This window comes from Anarhichas minor, unplaced genomic scaffold, assembly GCF_050575085.1.
Source record: "Anarhichas minor isolate MPS153535 unplaced genomic scaffold, ASM5057508v1 ptg000033l, whole genome shotgun sequence".
Lineage (NCBI taxonomy): Eukaryota > Metazoa > Chordata > Actinopteri > Perciformes > Anarhichadidae > Anarhichas > Anarhichas minor.
In genome coordinates, this window is record NW_027466479.1 from 9,652,314 (window position 1) to 9,677,561 (window position 25,248).

At 40.1% G+C, this 25,248-nt stretch overlaps 4 protein-coding genes and 2 non-coding genes across 10 annotated transcripts in view; 5 read left to right on the forward strand and 1 right to left on the reverse strand.

Annotated features, from left to right (window-relative positions):
• Nucleotides 1–2,720, forward strand: part of ash1l (ash1 (absent, small, or homeotic)-like (Drosophila)) — a 31,393-nt gene extending 28,673 nt beyond the window's left edge. For all 4 annotated transcript variants that reach the window (XM_076106158.1, XM_076106161.1, XM_076106160.1 and 1 more), the window contains exon 27: nucleotides 283–2,720. In XM_076106158.1, the coding sequence (XP_075962273.1) occupies nucleotides 283–374 (92 nt within the window). In that variant the 3' untranslated portion in view covers nucleotides 375–2,720. The remainder of the gene's footprint in view (nucleotides 1–282) is intronic.
• A 150-nt stretch (nucleotides 2,721–2,870) lies between these two features.
• lrrc71 (leucine rich repeat containing 71) lies at nucleotides 2,871–9,566 on the forward strand. Of its 2 annotated transcripts, XM_076106163.1 has the most exons (17): nucleotides 2,871–4,127; nucleotides 5,288–5,326; nucleotides 5,415–5,549; nucleotides 5,931–6,020; nucleotides 6,193–6,268; nucleotides 6,354–6,428; nucleotides 6,579–6,647; nucleotides 6,780–6,939; nucleotides 7,028–7,111; nucleotides 7,251–7,325; nucleotides 7,535–7,645; nucleotides 7,718–7,781; nucleotides 7,888–7,961; nucleotides 8,062–8,088; nucleotides 8,167–8,278; nucleotides 8,765–8,856; nucleotides 9,362–9,566. In XM_076106163.1, the coding sequence occupies exons 1-17, from the start codon at nucleotides 4,058–4,060 to the stop codon at nucleotides 9,449–9,451; spliced, it is 1,443 nt and encodes a 480-aa protein (XP_075962278.1). In that variant the 5' UTR covers nucleotides 2,871–4,057; the 3' UTR covers nucleotides 9,452–9,566. The 2 variants fall into 2 exon arrangements, with proteins under 2 accessions (XP_075962278.1, XP_075962277.1); XM_076106162.1 differs by having other exon boundaries at nucleotides 8,062–8,278.
• Nucleotides 9,567–11,474: 1,908 nt separating this feature from the next.
• Nucleotides 11,475–16,303, forward strand: rps27.1 (ribosomal protein S27, isoform 1). The gene is made up of 4 exons (XM_076105906.1): nucleotides 11,475–11,610; nucleotides 12,244–12,352; nucleotides 14,786–14,896; nucleotides 16,048–16,303. The coding sequence occupies exons 1-4, from the start codon at nucleotides 11,605–11,607 to the stop codon at nucleotides 16,074–16,076; spliced, it is 255 nt and encodes an 84-aa protein (XP_075962021.1). The 5' UTR covers nucleotides 11,475–11,604; the 3' UTR covers nucleotides 16,077–16,303.
• Nucleotides 14,533–14,662, forward strand: LOC142965547 (small nucleolar RNA SNORA35). The gene has a single exon (XR_012957699.1). It is a non-coding gene; the product is annotated as a small nucleolar RNA SNORA35 (small nucleolar RNA).
• Nucleotides 15,613–15,742, forward strand: LOC142965546 (small nucleolar RNA SNORA35). The gene has a single exon (XR_012957698.1). It is a non-coding gene; the product is annotated as a small nucleolar RNA SNORA35 (small nucleolar RNA).
• Nucleotides 16,304–17,973: 1,670 nt separating the features above from the next.
• Nucleotides 17,974–24,920, reverse strand: LOC142965138 (small conductance calcium-activated potassium channel protein 1-like). Its single transcript, XM_076105907.1, has 9 exons — nucleotides 24,063–24,920; nucleotides 23,385–23,480; nucleotides 22,494–22,793; nucleotides 21,795–21,916; nucleotides 21,189–21,330; nucleotides 20,993–21,103; nucleotides 20,239–20,366; nucleotides 19,040–19,109; nucleotides 17,974–18,903 (listed from the first exon to the last, which is right to left on the reverse strand). The coding sequence occupies exons 1-9, from the start codon at nucleotides 24,906–24,908 to the stop codon at nucleotides 18,676–18,678; spliced, it is 2,043 nt and encodes a 680-aa protein (XP_075962022.1). The 5' UTR covers nucleotides 24,909–24,920; the 3' UTR covers nucleotides 17,974–18,675.
• Nucleotides 24,921–25,248: the final 328 nt, after the last annotated feature.

Here is a 25,248-nt window from a genome sequence, read left to right on the forward strand (position 1 = left end):
TAACACATTAATGCAGCTGCCTGAAGCACTGAGGTAGCGGTTGCTGACAAAGAAACAAATTCATTTCTATTTCTTATTTGTGGATTACTCGTAGCACACCTGTCAGGTGGTTTCAGATAGCCACAAACAGTTTTTGAGCACTTTGAAGCTTGATACACCAGTAAAAGAAGAGACACCTTTGCTTACCTTTACCTTTGATTACTTTGATTAAATTACTCTATGTGTCAGCTGTTTCTTAGCTCTAATCCCCCCCCCCCCCCCACCCTCCTGTTCTTCCAACAGCCATAGATGTCTCCTATCTCCTGGAGGAGGGCGCAGGCCGCCGGCTACGGCGACGGACGCTCGGATTCGGTGATTTCGTGGGCAGAAAATAACTTTGCTACGTGCCTGTCAAGCACACTGCCTTTCCTGTTTGTGAGCAAGGGGCAGAACATGGAGAGACAGCGAGAAGGGAAACGCTGCATTGTTGGTTGGCCGACCATTAAGGACCACAATGCGTCCCTGGGGGCCCCTTCCAGGTTACCTCTTCCAAGACTGGTCATCTCAACTCTGAGAGGGTGGAGGGGGTTTGGAAGCGCTGACTCCATGGCAATTTCAGCTTTTCAAGAGTTCTCAAGGAGCCAGAAGAGAGAGAGCTGACCCAGACTTCTTGCTTGTTTAAGTAGTATGATGCAAAACCTTTTTTTTTTTTAATGACCATAGGAGAAATAACCCATGCACTTAATTGCATTGAATATTACAGACATGGGCAGATGAATTCCCCTATCAAGCATCGTAAATGAACCAAGTGGTACTGAATAGGGAGGGATAGATGGGAGTGATGGTTTCAGTCAGTGGGGACGTGAATGCTGCAGATTTGTTCCCCCTAGTGGGACCTAGCTGCAATGACAAAGTATAACAGAGGAGAGAAGATCAGCGCCGGGACACATGGGGGGAGAGAATGGCATAGGAGAGATGTAAGGTGAGCGGTGTGCTCACATGCTGCTCATGAGAAAGACAGAACGAGGGTGGTGAACTGCACTTTTGGTACCATGGATATTGTGACGCTCTGTGTAATGTATCTATAACGAAAACACACTAACACTCTCACAGTATTAGATGATGCAGTCTGGAGAAAAATACAAAAAAAAAGCGAGTTTAAAAAGTCTATTATCTTTTTCCTGTTATACAGTAGAAACTCATTTAGGAACAGAAGAAGCCGAGGGGGCGTGTTTGGGTTTTTTTTTGAGGGAGGGGGAGGGGGAGATTGAGTGTGCGCTTTTAGTCAGTCAAAGTGTTTTGTTGAGGTTTTCATTTTAATCTTTTGATTTTCTTACGAGGCAGTCAGCTTCGCCCGTCTTAACATGATTCACCAGCTTAACTAAATCAGGCGTTTCGGGGGGACACTGGCTTCAACTGTAACGCCTTACACAGCCGTGCTCTCCGACTGCCTTGTGTGCGAGTGTGTGTGTGCGCGTGCACACTTAACGTGTGTCTGTACTCTGCCAGATTTCTTGAAGATATACCTTTTTCAAAAAAAAAATGGAGAAAAAAAAATTAAGGGCTCGATGGCAATTAACAGTTTTAAGAAAACTATGGAGAAACAATACTTAACATGAAATGTATCGTGATGGTCATATTTTCTTATCTCCTGTGAGACGGGTGGGGCGGTGTATATTGGGAGGGCAAAGGGACTTGAGACTTGAGACTTTTTCTTTCTTTAGAATATGTTCCTGATTGCCATGGAGAATGTTTTAAAAAGAAATGAGATTTCTTTTCCCCCCAAAATGCCTCTGCTGAAAAGGGACAGCCTGCAATGTCCCAGTGCGGTTAACAAGAACGAGACACTGACGGAGGGAGAGCGGGGGAACGGACAGCTGTACAGTGCCAAGTTATGTAAATACACACACTTACATTGAGGAGTGTCTCCAAAAGCAATATCTTGAAAAATGGATTTTGTTTATTATTGTACTGTACAGGACTCAGCCCTAAATGTATTATGATTATTATAATATTATAATTGCTTTCCGTTTGTATTACTATAATGAAGACACTTAAGCTCGGAGGAAAATGATTTTTTTAATGTCCAGAAAAAGCTCACCAGACCTGTCCGGACGACATAGATACTTAAGCTGAGTTTTCGTTGCCTATTAATGAAATTCGTCTATGTACTGCATGAGCGAGAAGAATGTCAAGTGGACACAGAAGGCATTGGGACGACACAGTGACTCCGCAACGACACCTTTGTCACTGAATATTGTTAATAATATTACTTTTTAAGGAGAAATGTACTCCTTGTTTTTTGCTGCAAAGTGTTGAACACTAAAAAAACAAACCAACATAAAAATGTTATGATATTTTTAAACGTTGACGGAAACAAAAGTAAAGCTGTCAACCCAATATCACGTTATTATTTTTGTTTTATTTTCTAATAGGAAATGGTTCCGTTTTGTGATAGCGGTCATCGTATGATGCTTGTACTTGTATTTGTGTGTTTTTGTGTGATTCGTTTAGTTCTTTTTAGACAATCACAAAATAAGATGCAAGCATTGTAAATGGCAGACTGGCGGACATTTTGTGATGTGTACAGTTTGTCAAAAAACTTCTTCCACTCGTTAAAAGTTTGTAATTATGATTCTTAAGTCATGAAAAAATGCTGTTGGTTTTTACTTTTTGTTTTATATTTGTTTTTTTTGTTTGTTTGTTTTTTTAATAAAAAGCACTACATTATTGTGAATACACTTTATGTTGTTGTGCTTTTAATATTCCTTAGATAGTTCACAAAAAATGCAAAAACGAAGCTACTTGTATCCTAAAATTAAGGTATAATAGGACGTTTGAAATGCTGGACATGAGATGGTTGACTAGAGACAGTGAGCTCTACAGAGTGAAACATTATGCAGGAATTCAACTTTTTAGATATAGAGTGCAAGAAAGGGGAGTTACTTGAAGTTGCATCTGCTGCTAACTAGTTAGCTAGCTAATTCCACAGCGTGATGTCATGCTACACCGGTTACAGAAAATGGGCCCGACAAAGTTGTTACTCATCTTGCAATAACAATGTGCTTCCCTACACTGTGACAAGAGTGTGTGGATGAAACATTAAGTTGTTAAATGTCTACTCATTTAGCGGTGGGCTAGCTAGCTCGCTAATTCCACACCATGCTTCTCCTTTGAGTTTTAATGGGTTCATCACCATCTTGTATGTGCATTACCACCATCTCCTGGACTGTAGACTGGCAGGAATAATAAGTATATTATTCTGTTACTCTCAATTGATTAATTAGAAGATTACGTACATTCCATGATGTCTTCCCAAGCAGATTCCTCAATGTAATCTTGTATTTTCCATCAATTATTTCTGATATTAATTCCCTTCGTTAGTCTATCAGTACATATAATAATAATTGTAACCACTGTACATATTATGAAAATAATTATATGATTAATAATCCCAACACTACACATAGTTAAAATATTATTAAAAGAATGATTTGATGAATTACCATTAATGAACAATTATGAAAGATTATAAAATGTATCAATTTAATTTGTGTGATAAACTATAATTTACAAAAATAATTTCACAGAACACCACAGAATTCCCTCGGGTGACCATACACTTTAAGAAAGTGGGCGTAAGTTTAGCGTGAAGTGGGCCTTGCACGGTCTTGCACACGGCCCTGTCCCAGAGACAGTCCAGTTGATGCTATTGAAGAGGAACAGTCAGCTGAATTCTCACTGTTTTGGCACCGTCAATTGACGACTCAACTCTCGCGATATTACGGCGTAATATGGTTCAACGACACGCTATCATGAATGTTGATATTTTCAGCACTTTTACAAACGTAAAGGACACGTAATATTTCCCAAAAAGCAAATATTGAAAAATTATAATTTTCAAACAATACCAAGAGCGAAGGGAAAGCCTCCAAGTACCTTACGAGAAGTCTCGCGATGAATCCTACAAGTTGGGTTTAGTTGGTTACCGTAGTAACGCCAGTGAAGCCCAGGATACAGCGACGTTAGCTCACGTATCTACAGTTGTTTAACTACATTTTGACTCCGAGACACAACAATGCCCAAAGAGAGACACAAAGAGAAAACAGACGAGGCAAATGCAGAGGACGAGGCCTCTAAACATACAGGTTAGATGAGTTGATCGTCAGCAGGTCAGGAATAAAGTAGGAGCTGGTTCAAATGGACTTGTTGCCTGTTTTAAGCCTTTATTTTTCGTACTTTGACATTATGTGACAACACATTAAGGTGCTTGAGAGTATGACTGTTGGTGGTTGTAATTGGTTTAGTTAAAAAATGACAAATTGTAATATTATGTACTAATCGTTTTGATTAAACTAAGCTAATATAAGCTAAACACTTTCAGTCAATGAGCTGAAGGAATGCACATTGTAAATATGGATAAGATGCATTGTATTGTTTAGAATGATGAGAACCCATAATACCTATTGGCTTGCAATATAATATAAATAAATATATATATATATGTATAATCAATAAAGTATCAGCAGCAGCCCCCTTCACTGACGAGACTATTCATTTATGTCAGCTGTCATTGAAACTTTTAGAATCTCTCTATGTAGATTCTCTGTAAATTTTATAGGCTTTCAATGATTATATGTTAATAAAAAGATGGCATATGGTACTATTTATCTGTTTAACTGGGATTTTATTTTGACAGGTTTAGGTAAATACACAGCTTTTACAATGAGCATTGGTGGCAGAAGTAGGCTACTAAGAGTAGTTAATAACACACTATAAACATTCCATTATGACTAAAAGCCCAGCATGTATAACTTTGTAAAACAAAGCAAAAGTATGAGAAGCAAAACATACTTCAGCAGAATCAAAGGTTAGGCCTAGCATACTCATGTGGTGGCAGAATGGCCCCTGTTACAGTAAAAAGTGCAATATTTCCCTTTGAAATGTACTGAAGCACAATGATAAAGTACATTAAAATATAAATAATTAGGTTAAGTACACATATCTGGAAATGGTACTTAGGTGTGATACGTAGTTACTTTCCACACTGGAGATAAGTAGTATTTTTAAAATAATCCAAACAAAGTCATCTTAATCATTTTATTATGTCTGTTCATCATGAAATCATGTTTTGTACATTTTATAAAGTTGTAAGAATAATAACTTTTGTTTTGCTTTAATGCCTCTACAACTTGAGCATTCGCACATTCACTAGCTTTAGTCACATTGCTTGACATAAAGTATGATATGGTAATTCACAAGTGGTCAATAAAAAGGAGAATTGCTAAACTCATTCTGTTGTTTTTAGGGCGTACTCCAAATGAAGTTTTGCCTGATCAGAAGTTTGGTGAGTAACATTATCAGACTGTTGTTGTTTTTGTTTTTTTGTCAAATGAGAGTTGTATTGTCACTGCTTTAAACCCTCCATCACACAGACGAATATCAGTGCTCGGGCAAGGTGGAGATTGACTTCCCTGGGCTTTGTGCTCTTTTGGACATGAAGGATATCCCAACTGTCAGCACCAAGCAAGCAGCCTCATCCACCACTGAAACTGAAGAAGAGTACACAGGTAAACCAGAGCTGCTCCTAATCTAAACGCGTGGCAGACACATACTATCTTGTTGCACCCTGTTGAAACATGTTTTCCAGTGTTAATTTATAAATGGAATTGTTTGTTCTCTGCAGCTGATATTGTGAATTGCTGTGAATGGACGTTAATTGAGTAAACATTGATAAGATTCTATATTAATTCTAGTTTAACGTACCTTGAATCTGATTTAATTTTGGATTTTCTAAACAGACACTTGTAGGAGTAATCCAAAAATATTAACCAAAGAAAACCGGACGACCTAGGAACACTTGGTACACTAGAAATATGTCTCCCGGTACTGTATAGCTCATCATGTTGGAAGTCTGAATGTACATTCACTGTCCTTTCTTATAATCTCAGCTTCAGCTGCACCAAAGTGGTCTAAAGCATGCCTCCAAGTGGAAATGGAGAATGAAGATCCCCTCAGCGCCAAGAAACTGACGGTTTTTGGTAAGAAAAAAAAGAATTAGCAGAAAAGTATTTACAGCCATATTTGACATTCTTTCTCTTCTTAAATTCTCATTTGGCTACCCCGGGGAGCAGTCTGCAACCAACAATGCCCCCCAATATTTCTGCTGGATGTTGGAGAACACATAAAATAATCTGTTTCAAATACACACAGGATGGAAGGTAGATGAGCAGATTGCCCGAGTGCTGCTGAAGATGTTTCCCTCCTTGGACAAGCTACAGAGCCTTCAGTGAGTAATGAGCTGATACCCTCCTGTTACAGCCGTCCCTGTTTTGTTCTTGTTTGTTTGTGTAATCTTGTCCTCTGTGTCGCAGGTTTTGGCAGGCAGGACTGACAGATCAAATGGTAACCTCCCTCGTGAACACAGTGTCACTGTGCTCCAACCTCAGGTGGGCGGATTCTGCTGGCACTCACACTGTGAGACTTGTTGACAAAAAAGGTTGTAGAACTGCCAGGAAATTTACACCAATGTGTTTTAACATTATCATTCACACACTGAGGGTTTACTGATGGTTCTCCTCCTCTTTGTTTTATGTTAGAGTTGTTACACTGGAGGGCAACCATCTTCCAGAGCGGAGCTACCACCTTCTTCTCTCTGAAGACAGCGTGTGAGTCACCAAGTGTTTACACATCTCACATAGTAATATAGAACCTGTTCAAATAGACCCCCGACTTGCATTCGCACACACAAAAAGAAGCACCCACATGCCTGATTCATGTTGTGTGTTTCTTTGGTCAAGCCTCACCCACTTGTACCTGCGAAATAACCGGATTGGAGACAAGGGAGCTCATCTGATTGGGTCGGCTCTCTCAACAGCCAGATCTGCCAACAAGAACCTAATTTACCTCAACCTGGCTTTCAATTGTATCGGTGATGCAGGTGCTACACATATCGCACAGGTATGACCCAGAACGGACCCCATGTTTGCACCTATGTGTTCCCCTCATGACTGCTGAGGTGTAGTCCTCATCCTGTTTCGTCTCTCAGGGCCTGCGGTTCAACCGTGCTTTGCTCATGCTCTCACTGTGCAACAATCAGATTGGAGACTCCGGTGCTGCTCATCTGGCTGTGGTATCCATTTACATGAACGATTTTAACCTGGCACATAATGCGTTTAAATCAGTGATTACATTGTTTCAAATTATATTCAGATAATTGCATTATATCGTAATTTAATACGCCTCCACCCCTTTACCGCTAACGTTTTTAGATTCTTAGCGAGTTCGCTCTCACTCATGAAGAAGTTGTGGAGAGGAGGAAGATGCTTCTGGAAAGAACACAATCTGTAAGTGCAGCAATATCAAATACCCACTCTACCTTAAAATGAATCCTAATCCTAAACATCAAAGGGTCTTGGGTGAAAAAGTAAATTGATATTCATAACTCTGCAAAAATCCTCTGGTTTGAAAGGTTTCAAACATGTTCTCACAAGTATAGAAGTGCAGGGACATGTATGAGACATTCTAATAAACACATTAAACTATACTCTCACAGTCATCTTCAAGTGTGGATTCTGACCCGCCTGCTGACCAACCTCTCTCAGTAGCCACTGCCAGCCGCAGTTCACTGAGCGTCAGCAAAGGGGGGAACAAAGGCAAAAAAAAGGTAACAAGCCAAAAATCTGTGTAACTCATTTGGTATCTGTGGTTAGTAATCTTGAGATCTTTTAACTAACAGATAACATCCAAAAGAGACAAGAAACCAGCTGCCAACAAAGAGAACCCAAAGTCTAACAAGAAACGTAATCGCTTCCATCACAGAATAACACTTTTTGCTGTTATCCTCTGACAGCTGGGATGTTTATTTTCTCATTTTCATTCATTGCTGTCTCTTTAAATCTCCCCCAGTCTCTGATATAAAGCTGACTCAAAGTAAAGCCGGAGAGCCAGGGGAGCCAGAGAAACCACTACATGCACAAGAGGTACCAGAGACATGCTTTCTGAATCTGTGTACCAAGCAGCACATGGACACAGTACAGTACTTTTAATAATTCAGCTGTTTTACTTTGTTTTTGGGGGCAGGATACATTGAGTACTGCCCAGACCGAGGTTTGTTTGATGCAATTTTCTGATGAGCAAAAAGCTTGTCCTGTCACACACTTGTTTACGTCTCACCCTCTCCATCAGAAGGGACAGTCGGTGGAGATAGTGAACCCCCTGCTGGACGAGCCGGTGCAGTACAGGGATGGTGAGCTTTTTCTGCCTGGAAACAAGGCTCTCGCCTCCCTCAACTTGGCAGGTCAGTAACTGTGGGGTGTTCCTCTCAGCTTGACACGAGACATTGAATCCGAAACCCTTTCACATCAAGGTATTTCCAGCACAGATACAGTTAGGTTTGACGACAGGAACATTTTCAGCTAAACTCATAAATGTTGAACATCAATTATGTTGAGAGTTCCTCAGAATCAACGTGCAAAGGTTTCTTTTTCAAAATCCTTTATCACAGATGGTATCGTTTTTAGTTTACTTTATATTAACTAATATATTACTCTTTTTTTTCAGAAGTCCTACATGTAATATTTGTCATTTGTTTAGAAAAAACACATAAAGGTTCATTCTTTACAGATCACATTACATTAATGAAATCTATTTATTATCTGTTTTGTACAAGCTGGTCGCTATTTAACAGCTGCTTCTGCAGGACTATGCGTGTAATAAATGATGAAACCTCACAAGGCCTATTGAGGATTCAAGTGAAATGGTTGTGTACTGTGTGTATTTGTAGGAAACAGAATTACAAAGAAGTCGCTGCCTCTTTTCCTGACATCACTAGAGATGCAGGGGGAGGGACGACGCCTGCTGCGTCTCTGTCTGCAGGTGTGTGTCTCATGCCAACACTTTGTGTATTTGTGTGCGTGTGTCTGCAACTGTGCACAATTAATTTAGTTCATAGTTGGGCTTTATTTTAAAATGGCCATCATTCCTATTGGTAATGATATTATTGTACTTGCCAAGTTAATTACTGAGATCTGGGAATGTGGGAACATTGGTTCAGGTACATTTTAAATGTGCTGTTTTTACTTTCCTTTATTGTCTATGAAAGCATATCATTTGATAGAATAATTTAAATTTCACTGAAATAATCTGCACCTAAAGTGCCCCACTTAGTGCGTTGTTTAATGGTATTTCTGCTGAAGTAAAGTATTTTATTATTGTGGATTATTTCAATTATATTGGACAAGATATTAGTTTAGGTGTATCAGTGACTTACCATATACTGTCAATACACCACGGCCACGTTTGATGGAATCTACAGTGTTAACTAACAGTTGCAGAGGAACATGAAGATGATGTGCGTGATGATTTCTGATCTGTCTTTTAGAGAAACCGCTTCCCACCAGAGTGTGAGTATTATGTGAAGATAATGGAACTGATAACACTCAGAGATCCACTCAAGAAAAACAGCTCCTAACAGACAGAAGAGGAGGAACAGTTACTAGGGCGTATACTAGTACTGAGAGAACTAATCTAATTCTACTGACTGTGTACTTTTCTTTTGGTATATAACATTAAAAGACATGCATTTATTTTGCCCTCTGTTGTGCTTTTGTAACACATGAGATAAAAAAAGTGAAGTATCAAGAGAAACAGCCTTGTGGTACATAAAACGGCAGTGCCTGAACAGAAGGACAGTGTGGCACATTAAATTCCAGATGCTTTGCCCAGGACAGCTAATTAGAACCCTGTTTACAGATCCGTTTTACTGCTTTGTTTTGCTCACAGTCAGAATTTACATCAAGGACAAAGAGAACTGCCAGATACCAAGAACCAAGTCGATGAATCATTGCTATCATATCTTACAATTGTCAGCCAGTGTGACAGGTACTTATTGTTTTATCTGATTCTATTCTACCCAGTCTGGTTCTACAAAGATCGAGTATTATTCTACCCAGATTTAATCCCATTCTACGCAGATGTGGTCTGGTTCTACCCAGATCTGGACCTATTCTATCCAGATGTAGTCTGGTTCTATATCTGGTTATATTCTACCATGATGTGGTTTGGTTCTATTCTTCCCAGATGTGGTCTGGTTCTACCCAGAGCTGATCCTATTCTACCCCGATCTGCCCTGTCAAATACCAATTACAGAACACTCAAAAGTAATTGTATTTCAAAAACAAGTAACAGAAATACTGGCCACCTCTGATTGTAATCTTTGCAAATATCAAATAATTTCACTTGGCCATTTTTTATTTCCTGGATTTCAAGACTTTCCTTTGAGATTATTCATTAACACTTTTTGTATGTCAAAGAGGATATTTTTAGGGGTTCGATGCAAGTAAAATAGCTTTTATTGCCATTTGCGTGAGGTCAAGTTACATTATTACTTTCATAGTTTGTGTTTCCAGGCTGCTGATAGCCTGATATTACTTCAGTTGAACTGTAAATATCTTTATTTTTCATAGAAGCTATTTATTTTGTCCCCCATCTCTTATAATGAAGCTGAGCTATGAAGGGATCGCTTCATGGCCAGTGTGAACCGGAGAAAGAAACACATTCAACCAGAACTCTTTCAATTTTGACAAAGTTTGTCAGCTGCCTGGGGCCTTAAAGAGCCACCAGGGGGCCTTAAAGGGAATTCAAATATGAAGTAGGTAACACTGTTCATTTTCATTTAAGTGAATAAACATAAACTGTAGTGGCCATTTCTCCAATAAATCAAAAATATAACAAACAATAATCAAAGGCCACTGATGCACCATGGTTTGTAGTTTACGCAGGCAGAAAAGAGTAAAATGTCCATACAGGATTCTGATTTTTCTTCTTTATTTAAGTAAGCCAAACAAAACAAGCAAACAAACAAAAATAACAAATACTACTCCTGTCTTACGCTGTCTCTCCTGTGCTGGTAAGAAAACTATAAGCCCACCTCGGTGCATGCTGGTCCTATCTACCTACTCCTATATAGCCACAGGTGCCCACAGTGTTTACCCAAAGAACTAACAAACGAACTAACCCAAAACTAAGTATACTTAAACAACAAAAAATAATATAACTAAACAAATGACTATTAAAGAGAAAAAGCCATTTTAATATATCAAACAATCAATCTAACCTAAATAACCAAACATCTAGCATAATTAAACAATACTTATTAATTAAATAACAAAATATTAATATCAAATAAATAGCTACAACATAAACTATTACAGAGCATATTGGCAAATAATTGGACGTGCAATAATAGGCTACATTTTGTGATTTGTGATTACCCTCGCAAAATGGGGGAGTGTGTCTTAAAATTATTTTTATTTTTCATACTATAAACATTGTTTTCTTATTTTTGTCAAAATAGTAGCTGTTGTGTGTTGTGTGTCGTTGTGCATAGTTAGACATTTGGGGATTAAATTGATAAACGTTTGCTCGGCAGAGGGAGCGCAAACGTTTATATACCTTCAGCACTCTGTTGGTGTACAGAGGGAGCAGGGTGGAGTTTGGACCTCACCAATATGGCGTACGTCCTGTGAATTCGTCACATCCGGTTCGTGCTCAAAGGATCCACCGATATCAACCCGTCGCTTCCGGTAATGCCTCCTTTTCGGCAGCGGCTATTTCCTCGCCAACATGCCAGTGAGTATTCGCAGGCCGTTGTAAAATGACATTTCTAACATATAATAGCGCGTTGGAGAGCCGCCCCACGGCTCAATTGTTACGTAATAAAATACCGAATCGACTGGTGTCAGTTTCAGATGCTTTGGTTCAGTTTTGGTCCCGGTTTTACACAAATAATTCCGCATATTAGAGCGCATTGCGAGCGCGTTGTGACACAAGATGGCCGCGCGCACTCCGCAGACATGGAGCCAGTTGAACGGAGGATCTGAACGTGCTTATAACCTCATGAATTTAACATAAACAGTCGTAGTTTCCTCTCGTTTGATGTAGATAGGTCGATGATTAGGCTAATGTTCAACTGGTCCCCTGCTTTATAGTATTACCCGCGATTTACGTAAAATGCATAGCCTGCGTTACCTAATCCAAGTCATGTAGGCCGGCCGAGGAGCCTGAACCTACCGAATAAAAACAATGCCTACTCTACAGTTGAAGCATTATGATATATATGAATGACCAGTGTTTATTTGTTTTACTTTAACAGCCCGTGCATTATCTTAAATAACAGTTTAACAGTTTAACCTTTAACTGCTCTAACAGTTTACGGTTTTCTACTAAGGTTCACCAACCCTTTGTTCATTCTCCTCTTTGCAGCTCGCGAAAGACTTGTTGCATCCGTCCCCTGAGGATGAGAAGAGGAGGCACAAGAAGAAGCGTCTTGTTCAGAGTCCAAACTCTTATTTCATGGATGTGAAATGTCCAGGTACGGGTTTTTTCCTCCATGCAGATCCACAGCCAAATAGCAGTGGTGTATAGCAACGAAGTAGAAATACTTCGTTACTGTACTTAAGTCGTTTTTTTGGATATCTGTACTTTACTTTACTATTTATATTTCTATTGACTTTTACTTCACTACATTTTGCAAAGAAAACTGATACTTTTACTCCGATACATTTCCCCTGAAACCTTCGTTACTCGCTACAAAATCAAATCTATCTTTAGAAACAAAATAAATCATGAGACCAACGTCGGGGACTGTGGTGGAACAGAGACTGCAACAAGCAGGTTTGGTGAATCAGTGGTCCTAGCTTGCAAGTTAAATCATTGGTTAATCACGTTAATGCGCAATTGCAAACAAGCGCTCTCAAAGCCGCGGTGTTTTGATTCCCAGTGATGCCCAGGATGCTATATGCTATAGCTAGCAAGCGACAACACGAGTAGAATTCCACACAGGACGGTGGGATGAGGAGAGGTGGATGGGTCAAACAAACACTGGTGTTTCCTCCAGGAGGCCGCAGTTTGTGCCGTGTGTGAAACGAGAAGCCAATGTTGATTTATTTGTGACGTGACTTCCGTACTTAAGCAACGCCACTTCCGTAGATATTTTAACGCAAACCACGATCTTTTCCTAAACCTAACTAAGTAGTTTCATCGCCTAAACCTTAGTTGTTTCCTGTGAAGATGGAAGTTTATTTTGAAAAGACAGTATGCATGTAACAAGCGAAAACAGACTCATGTTGCTGGACTTTTACAGGAAAAACGCACGAAAAGTGAGGAGTAACTTTTCGTAAGATATCAATAAAACGGGGATGAATTTATATCATTGTATAAAGAGAGTGACATGAGAAGATCAATCTCATGTCTGTAAGTTAAATCAGCTATAATCACTCTTTTAAAGTGATTAGTGACTCGTCTAAAACATTTAAAAAAGGAATAACTTCAATAGAATCATTCTATACAATGTAGCTTCTTTACATTCTAATAGAATGTAAAGAAGCTACATTGTATTAGAATTGTCTTTTGAAGATGAACAGGACATTTTTCAGGTTCAAGTAATGACTGGGTTGTTACTTTCGGTGCTGCTTTAGTATTGATCATGTTTTGATATTTGAGTCATTTTGTGGATGATCAGATGGAGTTATGATGGTAGCAGTCGCCCAATTGCAGATTCAGCTTGAGCAAAACCTTTGCCTATTGTGTTCAAATCAGGCCCATAGGAGTTCACAAGGCAGGTGTCCTTTCTCACAACACTGACCTGATGCATCAAGTGGATATTTTTTGCTGAACACAATATTATGCATTTGGCCTCTACATCCTCTAGTCGGAATGAGCATACTTATAAACGCACTGTTACAACTCCTTCATAGTGTCATATTGCTTTTCGGAGAATTATGATGATAAGTTCATAGTAGATGCAAAAGTATACTTATGTACAATATATTATGTGGAACATTGTTGCTCCTGGATGGATCACAGCCAACACAATTATGTTCAACACAGCTCCATGTCCTTGGTCATGGTGCCACAGCACTTAAAAGAATCAACTTCATAATTCTCAAAATTCTGACCCTTTGCTTTTTTATTAACAGCATTTACTTGTACTTTTACTTTCAATACTTAAGTACATTTAATATCAGAAAATTACTTTTGATACTTAAGTACAATAAATATCAGATACTTTAAGACTTTTACTCAAGTAGTATTCTAATAGGTGACTTTTACTTTTACTGGAGTAATTTTCCAGTAAGGTATCTTTACTTTTACTCAAGTATGGCTTTTGGGTACTTTATACACCACTGCCAAATAGTTCCACTAGTCCTCTGCATAGGACTGAACATCATGTTGTCTGACTGTTTCTTCATGTATTGAAGTGGTCACCTCGTGAAAACGTTCTCTTGTTCAGTAGCCTCACACTTCATTGAATGTCAACCAATATTTGATTCAGATGCTACAACTCTGTGCTTGACAGCCAACCAGGACCATGTTCATTATAGGAACCATTGATTTATTATCGTCTCTCCCAGTGTGACAGACGGGTAACATTTTCTAACATGGCCTAAATTCACCTGATTGTCAGCATTTAGCTGGTGCTTCGGACCTCTTAAAAACAGGGATTATTTGTGCATGAAATAAATTCATGTGACATATTTTGAAGTTTATTGGCCGCACTGCCAAGTGACTGGACTTCCTCTCCTGTGGTCTTCCAATCTCATTCCAGTGCCAGATCGACCTCCGTTTGCAGAAGGGTTGAGCTAGACTCATGGCTCCCCCCTTTCGAAGACGGAGAACAAATACCTACTTTATAGCCACTGTTTAGTTTAACCCCGATACTGTTGGGGGCCCAGTCATTTGGGAGGACTGTTGTCTATTCTTCTACCGTGAGTTGTAACCTGTGTCTCGTTTTGCCTCCTTCCAGGATGCTACAAGATCACGACGGTGTTCAGCCACGCTCAGACAGTCGTGCTGTGTGTCGGCTGTTCAACGGTCCTGTGTCAGCCCACTGGAGGCAAAGCCCGTCTCACAGAGGGTCAGTATTCACCGACCACATGCACGTCACACGGGTATCTCACCCACATGCAGTTGTAGTCAAGTTGATTGGTGCGGCGAGGCATCATACATGCACGCCCACCGTTTTTAAGTTGCAGAACTACGGCGTATGTCCTGTAGGAGCCTCAAATGTATGTTTTTCAATTTGTTCAACAATAATTTATTGAGGCAATCTTTTGGTAAGTGTCCTTCAACAGCAACAGAACCTAAAATAATGCAGTACCAACGTGATGCCTTGTAATTTACTTTTACAATACAGTGCACAGTTAGTTTTTCCACAATAGACACATTTATCTGCACTAGATTAACCAAAAAATAACTTCTATTAGAAGGCGTTCAAGGATTTCTTTAAACCTGAATGTGCAGTTTGTTAGTTTAAAGCCAAATAGTTCCACTAGTCCTCTGCATAGGACTGATCATCATGTGGTCTGACTGTTTTTCATGTATTGAAGTGGTCGCCTCGTGAAAACATTCTCTTGTTCAGTAGTATTTAGGAGGCATTTGACTCAGAACTCACACCAGGGACAAAGGGAAACCAGTGAATACATCTTACTGAACCAGTGATTTATTATCTCTCCCAGTGTGACAGACGGGTAGCATTTGATTGTCAGCATTTAGCTGGTGCTTCAGACTCCTAAAAACAGGGATTATTAGTGCATGAATTAAATTCATGTGACACATTTTGAAGTTTATTGGCCGCACTGCCAAGTGACTGGACTTCCTCTCCTGTGGTCTTCCAATCTCATTCCAGTGCCAGATCAACCTCCGTTTGCAGAAGGGTTGAGCTAGACTCATGGCTCCCCCCTTTCGAAGACGGAGAACACAAATACCTACTTTATAGCCACTGTTTAGTTTAACCCCGATACTGTTGGGGGCCCAGTTAGCATCACGTAGCTCGTCTTATCTTCATGATTTAATTATTGTCGGTTTTGCTGTCGACGCTTCCACCAGCCATGTGTTGCTTTAGCTACTGCAGTTCTTACTGGGAAGTGATTAGTTGACCTAATCGGGCACATGGTGGGGAAGGATGGCTCTTGAATCAGCACTATGTAGCACAATAGCGGTGTGCACCACATGCAGTGTTTCTGTACTGTAAGGCTTCTGTCTCACTGTCTTTGTCTCCTCTATCAGGGTGCTCATTCAGGAGGAAGCAGCACTAGCTGTTTTCCCCGGAGCTGAAGGGGAGAGGGAGGGATGGACCGGTTGATATCGCCGCCTTCTGCCTCCCAACATGGCGGCGGACCCAGTGGTCTGATCTGAAACGAGACCCGAAGACCAACTAGACAGCAGATGGGTTCCCACTGTTCCGGTTGACAGATCGGTTGTCTCTGTAACTCTACCCTCCATCCCTGTCTCTCTTAATAAAATATTGTTTTGGCTAATGGAATGGTCTGTGCGTGGTCAGTTTCCTGTTTGAATGGAAGGATTTATTTACTCTGATTCAATGAATGCAAACGCAGTAGTTTCATCATTTATTTTATAAAGTACTGGAGGTTATCTCCATAATTCTGTTGGTTTACATCTTAATATTAAAACACCAAATTGTACTTCAATTAATGCAATTTCTATTACCTGATCAAAAAGAAGTGCACAATTATTAGGTAAGGCTGTTTGACGTGGGAGTGATAATGGTTACCCAAAAAATGTCCGGTGTATATTCTGTTTGAGTTAAAGTATTATTCAGGGCTGTGACTTAGTTATTTGCATTATATTTAAATTGGAGTATTTTCTCCTTTAATTCACTTATAGGATGTCACAAGACAGTAAAAATGTCACAAGACAGTAAAAATGCCATATGTAGTATGTTGTATCTTTATTGTAGTACATACTGTATAAAATATAATTTATATGTAGGATTTGGGACACGGCACTAAGGTTTAGTACTGAACAGAGCAGCAGTGTGTTGACTGCTCATGAGTTCAGCTTCTCATTTGTAAGGGGATGTGCTCTGTTTTCAGAGGAACACAGTTCATTTTGGAGGATATCTAAAATCCTCTGGATGGGACAATCTGCATGGCTATACCTATATAATTTACTTCCATGAAGTACTATACAGTGACTTTTAAAGTGTTTTAGAGATGTACTATATGACATTTTTGATGTACTCATTTAGACTTTCATGACTTCTTTTGACACACTATACTAACTGACTTTTACCACTTTATTGACATACTGTACTAAAACGTTTTTTAGGACTTTTTCCACATACTATACCACAGCTTTTTCATCATAATACACTGAATTTTTTTACCACTTTTTTGACACTATATGGCTTTATTTTGACATACTATATGATTGGCTTTTTCCGACATACTATACTATGACCTTTTATGTCATACTATACCATTACTTTGTTTCGAAATACTATGACTTATTCTGACATGCTATACTATGACTATGACATTTCTCTTCATGTTATACTATGACTTTTTTTATTTACTTTTTTGACAAGTGATACTATGACACTTTTCTTTGTGTTTCTTTGTTGCTAATACTTTTATGACTTTTTTCTACAGACTATACTATGACTGTTTTTGATAAAGAACACCATGACTTCTTATGACTGTTTTTGACATACCATACTATGACTTTTGAGTCACAGTATATATACAGTATTGCTATATACTATGACTTTTAATCCTAGTATATACTATGAGTTTTTAGTCTCCGAATAGTATGCAGTATTTCTGTATTTTAAGTCCTGTCTTTTTTGTGTCTGTCATTGTCTCCTCTATCAGGGTGCTCATCCAGGAGGAAGCAGCACTCCCTGTTCTCCCCGGTGCTGAAGGCGAGAGAAGGGATGCTCTGGGTTATATCAGCAACTTATTCCTCCCGAGATGGCGGCGGTCCCAACGTTCTGATCTGAAATAAAAGCTGAAGACAAACTGGACAGCAAATGGATTCCCACTATTTGCTTTAACTCTTCCCTCCAACCCTTGATAAAATATTGTTTTGGCTAAAGTGTGGTTTGTTTGTGGTTAGTTTCCTATTTGAAGGAAGAGATTCCTTTACTGTCTGAAACACTTAATACAAAGGCAGTAATTCTATCATTTTTTATTAGAAAGTACTACATATTAACTCCATAATTCTGTCAAATTACATATTAATATTACAACACCAAACCATATTTCAATGTATTCAATTTCCATTACATGATAATAGGAAAGTGCAGTCTTTACAGGTAAAGCTACTCACTAACATGGAAGTGATAACAGTTCTCCTGAGCTGTCCAGGTTTATTTTTTGGTAGAGCTAATGTATTGATTAGGGCTGTGACAGTTCGTCCATAAAACTTCACAAAACAGTGAAGAATGGCCATCACAAGTTGTATCTTTATTTTAACAGCCCAAAATAATCAATTTACTAACATATAAGACCAAGAAAAACAGCAAATCAAATTGTCCTTAAACAACTCATTGGTCACAGTTTGGTGGCAAGTTGTTATTTTACTACCACCATCTTTTTATTTTTTTCTGTCAGTCCAGCTAATATGTAAAAAGCCTTCATAGGAAGGGAATTATGACTGACTTCTACATTTTGGTTTCATGGTATTTCTGCCACAGAAATGGGTGCTACCTATTTCTTTATACAATTTACATACTTCTGTACAGTCTTCATTTTGTTATATACATGTATCTGTTCACCTCCTGTAAGAGTAATGTCCCAACATCATTGCTATAGCTGTATTAAAGGCAGATAACTCCCCCAGGAGCACTTGAGAAGCCTTTATTTCGTCTCCATCACCTCCCTAAGCCTCTTTCTACCTCTCTACGTTTGCTCCAGCAGTCTCCGTCTTCCCCTCTCTCTCCCTGAGCAGGTGGCGGATGGAAGAGTTCTGCGTAGACAAGGTGCTGGACAGGAGCGGCATCAGGCTCCTGAAGCCCTCCCTCAACTCTTCCACGTGCTTCTCCAGGCTGTGGATGTGAGTGTCCAGCTCCCCCCTACAGCCCTGCACCTCTGACAGCACGTCATACATCAGGGTTTGCATCTACATTGGGGTTGATGTCCGTAGGGGTTTATGTAGGTCCATATAGAGAAGAGAAAAGAAAAGCCATTAGGTGCTACTTTGTTGCGTTTTTTTCCAGTTTGAGATGGAAAACGATGCATTGACTTGCCTCTCTCACCTTGCCGAGGTCCACAAGTGAGTTCCCCTGGTCCACCAGAATACTCTTCTCTATCTTCACCGTGCGCAGCCTGCAGACACAATTATTTAGGTGCTACAGGAGGTCAGTATGATATTGCTACTTTTATGATGTAAAAAATGTGATGAGAAGAGAAATAATAAAAAATAAAATACATTCAGTCGATTTTTGAGTGTACTGTTGATTAACACATTTCTAATTAAATGAATGAATTAATTTGCCTAAAACTAATTTTATGACTTTTTATGGCATGCTATACCGTAACTTTTTATGATTTTTTCATGCCATACTATACTATGAATTTTTTCATTATATTTAAATGGCATTATGACTTTTATATGGCATCATTATTGCACAATAACCATAGCTGCATTCTGGTTCACAGTGTACACAAACAGTGCTCCCTGTTTGGGGAATGTCGGTTAAGGGAACTTCCCTAGACAAAAGTCAGAACACAACGTTACCAACGCAGACACACGATACAATCACTGTCTTTATGGCATTTTTATGACAGTCATTTTGTTTTTATCGCATATTATACAATTACTTTTTGATTACTTTTCATGGCACACTACATAATGACATTTTTATGGCATAAAAATACTACAGCATAATAAACTATGACAGCTTTGAAAAATAACAAAAAACATATGTTCATGTCAATTGGTTAAAAGAACAGTGTGTAGGATTAAGGGGGTTTCAAAATAATATACATATTGTTATTCATAAGATTACTGTGTAATCTTCAAAACTAAGAATTGTTGTGTTTGCATTACCTTAGAATGAGCTGTTCATATCTATAGAGGGAACGGGTCCTCTTCATGGAGTCCGCCATGTTTCTACATTAGCCCAGAATGGACAAACCAAACACTGGCTCTAGCAAGAGCATATCGCCTTTTAACGGTACCTGAAGGCTACCGTAGTCCTCCGACACGCGTGGAAAGGGAAGGGTGAGCGGAGGGGTATTCAGTTGGATGCCATCTGTAACCTCCCCACTAGATGCAACAAAATACTACACACTGCTCCTTTACATGTTTACATTGGTACACTATTTGTCAGGGTGTAGAACTAATCAGGCATTCAATGATTAACAGGCTACTATTATTATGCATGTAGCACATGGAGCAAAGTAAAGTGAAAAGGCAGGTGAAACAGCTTGATATCAGGGTTAAGTGTCTTACTGGTGGATGGCCAGAAGCAGCTTCCGTTGATGCATGCGGACTCTGCTGTCGTCTCTCTCTCTTGACAGCTTAGTGTGTTTGTAGATAAGCCAGGTCTCTCTCAGCACATTTGCTGCAGCAATTTTTAGCTAGAGAAAGGATGAAGAAAATCAGTCAGGATTGTTATTTTATGTTTATGCATATGACCTGAAAGCACTGTTATTTACTGCAAATACAGAACAACCCCAACGTCAGAAACTCAGTGCACTACAATCCTTTTGTCCCATATTCCACTTTCAAGCCGGATTTTGTTCTGCACTGTAAAACAAAAGAAACAAATCTGCTTGTAAGGTGAGATAATTCTTCTGTTTTCCAATGAAATGATCTGGTTTTCGGCTGTTTCTAAAAGTTGACATGCTGCTGGAGTACTCTGTAAACAATGCGTATTAATTTGTCTAAAAGCAATGTAAACCTGTTTCACTTCATTCGCAGCTTCTTTCTTTATCATGTATATACTGTATATATTCTAAACTCAACGAAGATGCAAAATTACTTTTACAGTGCAGACAACCTTATGTTTTTTAATAATCTGAGTTTATATGTGGTATCTGAAGTGTCAGTGTGCAAGGATAAAACTACACACTAAGCTGTTGCATAACAAAAACAGACTTAGTCATAGTCTGTACAAAATCTCTCTCACTTTTGGGCCTATTTATTTATTATTAATATGGAAAATAAAGCCTCACTGAGGGAGATATTGGTATATACTGTATACCCTCTTGGAGATGTGCGAGTCCATCATGAAGTTGTGAACATGTTTCTCTGCTCTGGTCAACTCCAGCTTCCTGGCAACCACCGCCACCACCAGGACTGTGCAGCCAGCTCCCTATGACAGAATTAGACACTTTTATTAGGATTTACAGTGAGACGTTTTGTGATACTATCAACAAACTATCAACTCTCTGTCCCACCATTATCCCAGTGAGGAGGCAGATGCTGCGACCGCAGTAGGTGTGAGGCACCACATCTCCGTAACCGATGGACAAGAAGGTGACAGAGACCATCCACAAGGCCTCCATGTAGTTGCTACTCAGGTCCCTGTAGTTGTGGTGTCTGTAGGAATTAAAAGGATATTATACTACTATATTTTCATGTCTTTCTCTGGTCTTAAATGAACTTATCTGATTGCTGTAGCTGAATAGAGTGCCGCAGGAATGAGCCCTAGAACCTGGAAAATTAATATCTACTCTACTTTCACATTACTGAAGATTTTTTCTTTACCCCCTCCTAGTTTACTTTGCATTTCATATTATAAAACCACCAATATTCATCCTAAAAAAACCTCATATTATCAACACCAAGTCAAGATTAGGTGATATTTGATCTTGTCAATGCCATATAGCCAGTGCATATAGTATATCACAGCAGAGTGAAAATTGGATTTGTTGCTGCAGTTGAAACATTGAAGTAATGCTGTGTATATGCGAATATTTGGTTGATAATGAAATATTAAATGTGTAGGCCTTGGGCATTATAGACACCACTACAGATTCAGCAGTTGGCAGATCACCACTTACCTCTCACAAACATGTAAACCCCATGCTGCCACTATCCACAGAGAGACACTGAAAATCATCAGCACAGTCCCGGGGTAGGTGGTCATTAGTGTTTTCCCCACAAACCGGGTGTTGAAATGTATCTAAAGACAACACACGGGATACATTTGCGTCATGACTTTGTGACAGTAGGGGCCTACTTAGCCGGACTATTCAGGATAGCACCTGTCAGATTGTGATTATATAATACAGGAGGAGATGAGGGAAAAGAAAACTTGTTGTCAGTCTGGCTGACATGGGTCGTAGGTTTGGCATTGCGGTGGGGGAGACAAAGGTCATTTTCATCACTCTTAAATACATTTATAAGGGAAGGGATTAGCCAGGTGCATATTATCAACTGTGGAAAAGAAAGCAGACAAGCAAAGGAGAGCTAGCGAGGGACATAATCGACCACTGAAACCACTGGGAAACTCTCATAGTCACACCTCAATTGCCACACCTCTACAGACCCCTCAGCCCACCTAGACATAAGACATAAACAGATGTGCATGAAATGTTCATAGAGGAAGCCCAGCCCAAATCACTGTCCAAAATATAAACTTTAATATCCCATGAATCATGTCCCTTAGCAGGTTTCTGCACAGTTTTTTAAAAATGATATCAAAATTGACAGTGCAAATCCTCTTTCATTCTGTAGGCAGCCTACGGGTGACCTCCCACCTTGTTGAGCGCTCCAATGCTGCGAGACGCGGTGTCAGTGAAGAGGCGGCTGTGCAGCATCATGGCGCGGCCCAGCAGGTAGAGCCTCAGGAACATGGGCAGAGCCAGGACGATCTCCAGCTCCGTCTCCGACAGGGACAGGCGACTCGTGGAGTGTTGGAAGGTCTCCTGGAAGTACGCCTTCAGACCCACGGGATACGGATGAATGGCCGACGCTGCCAGCTCCAGGCCCAACAGAGCCAAACGATTGGTTGTCATGGCAATCCGCCAATCCTCCGCACCAATGTCGTGAACGTAGAGCTAGAGAGATGGGAAGAGTGCATTACAGTGAAAATGAGCATCTAACCTGGATCCAGAGGGAGCTTCACAAAGAAGTGATGTCACAAAGAATTCTGGTTCTTCGGCTCTTTTTAAACTGCCCAACATGAGTCTGGCAATGTTTGTACTCTTTTAAAGGACTAAAAAAATAAAATGTGTCTGTTTCACACAGTGATTTTCATTTTCTCTGACTTTCCTTTCATTGTTTGCTTTCTGCTTGTAAAATATTGCACTCTTTCGCTTCTAAAAATCCATCAAATGAAGCAGAGTGAGAATGAAAAATCACTGTTTGGTTTGCTCACAGTACCATGACCGGTGATGAGTCGGCATAAGTAGACTTTTCTCAACTTTACGAGGCTAACAGACTAAAAGGTTGAGAACCACTGTTGTAGAAACCTAGAAGCCTCTCAATGGTACTATTCCCCATGAAATGACTATCCAAAATGAAGGCATAGGAGGTGATTCCTCCATTACAAATATGTACCGCTTCAGCCACAGATTTTCAGAGAAAGCCTCAGTTTGAAAGGATGTCCCTGGAGGAGAATTAATAGAACCGTTATGAACAGAAGTTACCTGAACCTCACAGCAATGGTACGCTATGATGAGGCCCAGCAGGATGATCGTAGAAAAACTGATGATGGACTTGAGTGCGAGGGAGTAGACGGAGCTCTGTGGGTAACACACAGACACAGACACACACACAATCACTCACACACACACACACACACACACACACACACACGCACACACACACACACACACACATGACATCATTGTCAAACTGTTTGTCATTACAAAGCTCAATCTATGAAATGGCATCCGTGACCCTCTATAACCTTATAATCTTGCATACATTTTGATAATCCATGTGCATAATGTAATCACCATCTTATGGGCACACTGTTCATTTTCCTGCAGTTGGTGGGAGATCAATTCTCAACATATTTTCCAGTGCGGCCCAGATATTAAGATCCAAAAAGTACAACAAAAATTCAATTAACGGGGTTTTTTCTCTGACAAATGAAGTGAAAAGTGTGCTATGTTATTACTCAAAATCCAATTTCTTAGGCAGTAAGGCTTTGAGAAAAACTAGTTATCTGGCAGACTCTGTTCAGAAAAGATGATAACTACTGATGCAGTTTGATTTCTTTACTTGAAAAATCCTTTTTTTGATTATTGCAAAAACTTTTACATTCACATTTCTCAAAGGATTTCTCAGGGTCTCAGTGTGGGGTTTCCTGTCTTTCTGACCTTGCTGTAGACGCTCCAGGAGAGCTCTGTCTCCATCACCATCAACAACATCCCGAATATCCCCACTGCCAAGGCGCAGTCGTTCAGCCGCTGCCTCCTCAAAAAGAGAGCCCTCCTGCGGACCAGCCGCTGGCCGATGTTTTGGGTCTTCCAGAATGAGTCATCTTTGGAGTCTTCCTTGTGTTTCGGGCTGGTTTGGGAATTGGGACCGGGACACTCGACTCCTGGCAGAAGGCCTTTGGCGTCAGTCAGGTCCTGGCGATGCTGGAACGTCTCGTTGTGATGCTGGAAGTCGTCATCTTTGCTGGTGATGATGATCTCCGGTAGACTCTGGCGGTCGTGCATCTCCAAAGAAATGTTGCCTGACTTGCGGCGCCCTCTGCACTCAACATCCTTGACTTCTATGTGGGACCTGCAGGGGCCCTTAAAGGGTGACCCGCAGGGAGATACGGGGACGTCAGTGAAAGAGGTGACTTTCTCCTGGAGTCTGTGAGCTGCTGCGTTTTTGGCTTGGCACTGGTGATTACACTCCTTGTGTGCTGGATTTTGCCTCCTCCCCCCTGACCTTTTCTCACACTTCTTCTCTTTGCCTTTGTCTCCCCTCCTGTTGGAGCGAGGTGAAGGTGTGACATAAAGGTGGCCGTTGTATAAAGGTGTGGTGGCCATGGCCTGGGTTCTGTCCAGCCACACGGTATGATCGGCTGACATTTGGACTGTGCGGTGTATCCCGCACTGCAGAGAGCAGGTCTGAGTTGGAGGAACCATCCTCGGCGGGAGGAGGGGACGCTGGTCCTCCACATCGTCCCCATCCACCACTGACGTGTTCATAGAGGGTGAGTGCTCCATGGCGAGAGAGTCTCCAGGTTCACCGGATCTTTTTAAGAGGTTTGAACGGAGAAGGAGTGAGAGGGACAGACGACAATATTAGTGGCGAGTGAGGTTTAACAGATAAGAACAACACTGTGAAAGAAAACTACAGCTACAAGACTAATTCTGTGATCAATAGCTTCAGAGACATTTTCCAAAATGTGTCATACTTGTTAAGTTTGCTGATGTGCATTTTTATTCTTAATTGTATTATTTTGTATTTATCTGTTTATTATATAATTTTCGAATTATGATAAAATCTGTAGAGCAACAAAATAATCTCAAATGTTCACAAATGTTTGTTTTATACAGTAATCAA

Bases quoted from the DNA above. Each gene is read 5' to 3' on its own strand.
- lrrc71 (XM_076106162.1), top strand. From the start codon at position 4,058: ATGCCCAAAGAGAGACACAAAGAGAAAACAGACGAGGCAAATGCAGAG. The intron at 7,962-8,061 runs GTACCAGAGACA...TTTTGGGGGCAG, and splicing joins AACCACTACATGCACAAGAG to GATACATTGAGTACTGCCCA. The intron at 8,857-9,361 runs GTGTGTGTCTCA...TCTGTCTTTTAG, and splicing joins TGCTGCGTCTCTGTCTGCAG to AGAAACCGCTTCCCACCAGA.
- rps27.1 (XM_076105906.1), top strand. The intron at 12,353-14,785 runs GTACGGGTTTTT...GCCTCCTTCCAG, and splicing joins CATGGATGTGAAATGTCCAG to GATGCTACAAGATCACGACG. The intron at 14,897-16,047 runs GTCAGTATTCAC...CTCCTCTATCAG, and splicing joins CAAAGCCCGTCTCACAGAGG to GGTGCTCATTCAGGAGGAAG.
- LOC142965138 (XM_076105907.1), bottom strand. From the start codon at position 24,908: ATGGAGCACTCACCCTCTATGAACACGTCAGTGGTGGATGGGGACGAT. The intron at 21,104-21,188 runs GTGGGACAGAGA...ATTCTGTCATAG, and splicing joins GCCTCCTCACTGGGATAATG to GGAGCTGGCTGCACAGTCCT. The intron at 20,367-20,992 runs GTATACAGTATA...TCCTTTCTCTAG, and splicing joins ACTCGCACATCTCCAAGAGG to CTAAAAATTGCTGCAGCAAA.